This window comes from Phanerochaete carnosa (assembly GCF_000300595.1).
Source record: "Phanerochaete carnosa HHB-10118-sp unplaced genomic scaffold PHACAscaffold_67, whole genome shotgun sequence".
NCBI lineage: Eukaryota > Fungi > Basidiomycota > Agaricomycetes > Polyporales > Phanerochaetaceae > Phanerochaete > Phanerochaete carnosa.
The window spans coordinates 1-3,346 of record NW_006767694.1 but is presented as its reverse complement, the minus strand read 5'-3'; the positions used below and the strand labels follow the sequence as shown (position 1 = coordinate 3,346).

Genomic DNA, 3,346 nt, shown 5'->3' with positions numbered 1-3,346 from the left:
TCAGACTTCTGCGACGGTACCGCAAAGTATGCACTTTCGTGCTGCGGCAATACTGCACTGACGCGTCTGGCTTGTTCAGCGCGTACACAGGATACATCGACATCGAAGCGAGGCACTTGTTCTTCTACTTCTTCGAAAGCAGACGCGACCCCGATCGTGATGACGTGCTCCTCTGGACCAACGGTGGACCTGGCGGGTCGTCCTCTACCGGTCTGTTTATGGAGCTCGGTCCCTGCAGGGTTACCAGTCCCACGAATATCTCTTTCAATCCCTATTCGTGGAATGAGTACTCCAATATATTCTTCATCGACCAGCCAATTGGTGTCGGTTTCTCGTATGCTGACCATGGAGAGACTGTGGTAAGTCAAGATAGTACATTATAATGAGCTAACTTGAACACCTGCATGTAGAGCACTACCGAAGAGGCTGCGAAGGATGTCGCTGCTTTTGTGGCAATCTTCTTTGAACATTTCAACAAGTTCAAAGGCAGAGGCTTTCATCTTACTGGCGAGTCTTATGGAGTAAGCTTGTGTATATTGTAGACTGCGAAGAGCAGCTGACACATATTTGGCCTTATAGGGTCGCTACCTCCCCCTATTTGGTTCCGCGATTTATGAACAAAACGCCAGGTTATCGGACGCAGGTTTAACACCTATCAACCTGAAGTCTGTCATGATTGGTAGGCAGACGTGCATCCTTCGAGTTAACACCAAGTCACCTACCCCTCAATACACACAGGAAATGGATGTACTGACTGGCTTTCAATGTACAAGGGGCATTACGAGGTTCAATGCACTGGCGTGATTACCATGCCTGTGCAAAGCATAGGGTATTGCCCATCTCCCTGCTCTTCGTTCTCTCTGACGACTTCCTACCTACAGAACTTGTATCGATATGAGACTGCGTGTACGTCATCATTTATCCATCTTATGTCTCAGCGACTGAAATGACATCTCACAGCTCCCGCGCTGTGAGAAGTGGTACAAGGAAGCCTGTATCGACCAGAAAGATAGTATCAGTTGTTCAGCTGCGAGTGCGTTCTGCGCGGAATCCATCATGACTCGCATCATGGAAACAGGTACGAAACTTACGCCCACGATAATGCGCGACCTAATAGAGACATCAGGATTCAACCCCCACGATCTCACAAAGACATGGTATGTCCAACAGTGACTTACATTACTGGCATGACCGTTAACACAAATGTTCAGTGACACGAGCCAGCTGTGCTATCAGATTATGTAGTGCGTCTACCCTTGCTTCGCGCCAGACCGACACCCTCTGACCGCACATCCTAGTGATATCGAGAAGTACCTAAATCAGAAGAGCGTACGCGAGCTCATCGGCGCCGACCCGGCGGTGAACTATACCGGCTACTCCCGCACCGTCGAACGCGCGTTCTGGAGCGCGCTCGACCCACAGTTCCCCACGCAATACTACATCGCGGCGCTCCTGGAGCGCGGCGTGCGCGTGCTGCTGTACGTCGGCGCGAATGACTTTGTCTGTAACTGGGTGAGCCAGCGTTGCTCGTGATAGCGAGGGTTCGAGCTGACGAGGCGCCTCTGTCTAGCGCGGCAATGAAGAGATGTCGCTGGCTCTGGAGTGGACCGGACAGGCAGCGTTCAAGAGCCAGCCCCTTAGAGAGTGGCATGTGAACGGCCACGTCGCGGGTCTTACCCGCAGCGAGGGAAACTTTGCGTTTACGACTATCAACGGTGCGGGACACATGGTAAGTATCCGCAGCCAGAAGCGTTGCACGCTTTCTCATGTGCTCTTTTCGCACATCTAGGCGCCATACGATATGCCGGTAGAATCGCTAGAGCTGCTTCGGAGGTGGCTGAACGAGGAAGAGTTCTGAACGTTCTTGCGGCGAACACAACTCCAGAGCCAAATAGCAAGACTTGTTCTCAGATGTTTCTGTACCTGAGGCCGGAGACCCGAAATCGCTCAGGTTCTAGGTTTCAAAACAATTGTGTACAGTCTGTCACAAAGACACTAGCCACAGGGCTTTCTCGGGCGCAGGTCTCAGAGCTTCTCAGAGTTCGTCATCTGCCAGCCAACGTTTGACTAGCTCCAGAGACTCCTCGCCCTTGTCATATGGTGCCTGCCACAGCACGTGAGTCCACAACTAGCCATGGCCAGACACAATAAGACGTACCATGTGTCCAGCGCCATGAATAGTGGCAAAGGTCAAGGGGCCCGAGCTGCGGGTGACGCCGGCGGCGCGGCCGCCGACCTGCCAGTCCCGAAGCGGCTTAGAAGCAAATGCTTTCTTGCCGGTCCACTCAAGATTCAAAGTCATTTGTTCGTTCCCGACCTGTATAGGTCTTGTTAGCAGATATGGAAGGTCACAGTGTGCGACATACCCAGTTACATATCCAGTCGTTCTCACCAACGTAAATGAGCACCTTGACGCCACGTTCGAGCAGAGCCTCAATGTAGTAGTCAGCAGGGAAGATGCTGTCCAGGGCAGATCTGAAGCGGTAAGCGACGTCATTGCTGCACGACGAGAAATTGCCTTGTACGCTGTGGTCTACGCCCAAAGTCTTGCGGACATCAATGCGGTCGAGAAATGAGCTAATCTTCCTGAAAGAAAAATAAAATAAAATCGTTAGAACTTGCACCGTGGATCACTAGCAAACAAGACACTTACTTTGTTACGGGGTAGCAGAGTGAATCGCTCAATTGGTCTGCGTTGCTACACAGAGAGTAGTTCAACACGACGTTTGGCACCAAAAAGCTGAACAATGACACACCATGGCTTCGTCAAGTCGTAGGGGTTACGTTCTGCAGTCCAGAATGATGATTCAATATAGTCTCCGCAAAAGGAGAGAGCTGCTTGACAGTTGATTGCATCGGTGGTATCGTAGCAATTCTCGTTTAACCACTTCTCGCAACGGTATAGCTATCAAGATGTCAGTCAGTGGAGGATGTCAAGTGGACCAGACGAAATAAATACCGCTTGCTTAGTTCCAACGCACGAACTACAGTCACAGGTTCAGATCTGCTCTCAGGCGAAGTGCGCTGTCTTACCTGATATCGACCACAGGGTCAACGGTCTTGGGCTGACACTGCATCTCGTAGTACGATGGAATCATTGTCTTCCAATCAGTGCAGCCATTTCCTGACAATTCACAATGAGATGCGACTAGCTTTGTCCAGCGTAAGCACCTACCTATCATTACAGACTTCAAGTTTATCGGCGCCATGCCGGCCGCGACTAACTTGGAATTCTGGTCATACACGGCAGAGGCGTAGGTTGGAATATAGCGCCCCTGAGAGCGAGGATTGTGAGCTCCGAGAAACGAAAGACAAACAGTATGACGTACTCCGTATGACTCTCCTG

General features: G+C 51.0%; 1 protein-coding gene across 1 annotated transcript in view; it reads left to right on the top strand.

Moving 5' to 3' along the window:
• PHACADRAFT_265794 (uncharacterized protein) overlaps positions 1-3,346 on the top strand; it is a 4,430-nt gene extending 1,084 nt beyond the window's left edge. The window contains exons 3-21 of the mRNA XM_007402244.1: positions 80-359; positions 411-521; positions 580-679; positions 739-829; positions 882-906; positions 961-1,078; positions 1,127-1,157; positions 1,212-1,244; positions 1,299-1,512; positions 1,571-1,729; positions 1,790-2,100; positions 2,155-2,317; positions 2,367-2,586; positions 2,654-2,698; positions 2,757-2,905; positions 2,960-2,984; positions 3,034-3,124; positions 3,176-3,275; positions 3,330-3,346. Coding sequence (XP_007402306.1) covers positions 80-359; positions 411-521; positions 580-679; positions 739-829; positions 882-906; positions 961-1,078; positions 1,127-1,157; positions 1,212-1,244; positions 1,299-1,512; positions 1,571-1,729; positions 1,790-1,858 — 1,231 coding nt within the window. The 3' untranslated portion in view covers positions 1,859-2,100; positions 2,155-2,317; positions 2,367-2,586; ... (4 more) ...; positions 3,176-3,275; positions 3,330-3,346. The remainder of the gene's footprint in view (positions 1-79; positions 360-410; positions 522-579; positions 680-738; positions 830-881; positions 907-960; positions 1,079-1,126; positions 1,158-1,211; positions 1,245-1,298; positions 1,513-1,570; positions 1,730-1,789; positions 2,101-2,154; positions 2,318-2,366; positions 2,587-2,653; positions 2,699-2,756; positions 2,906-2,959; positions 2,985-3,033; positions 3,125-3,175; positions 3,276-3,329) is intronic.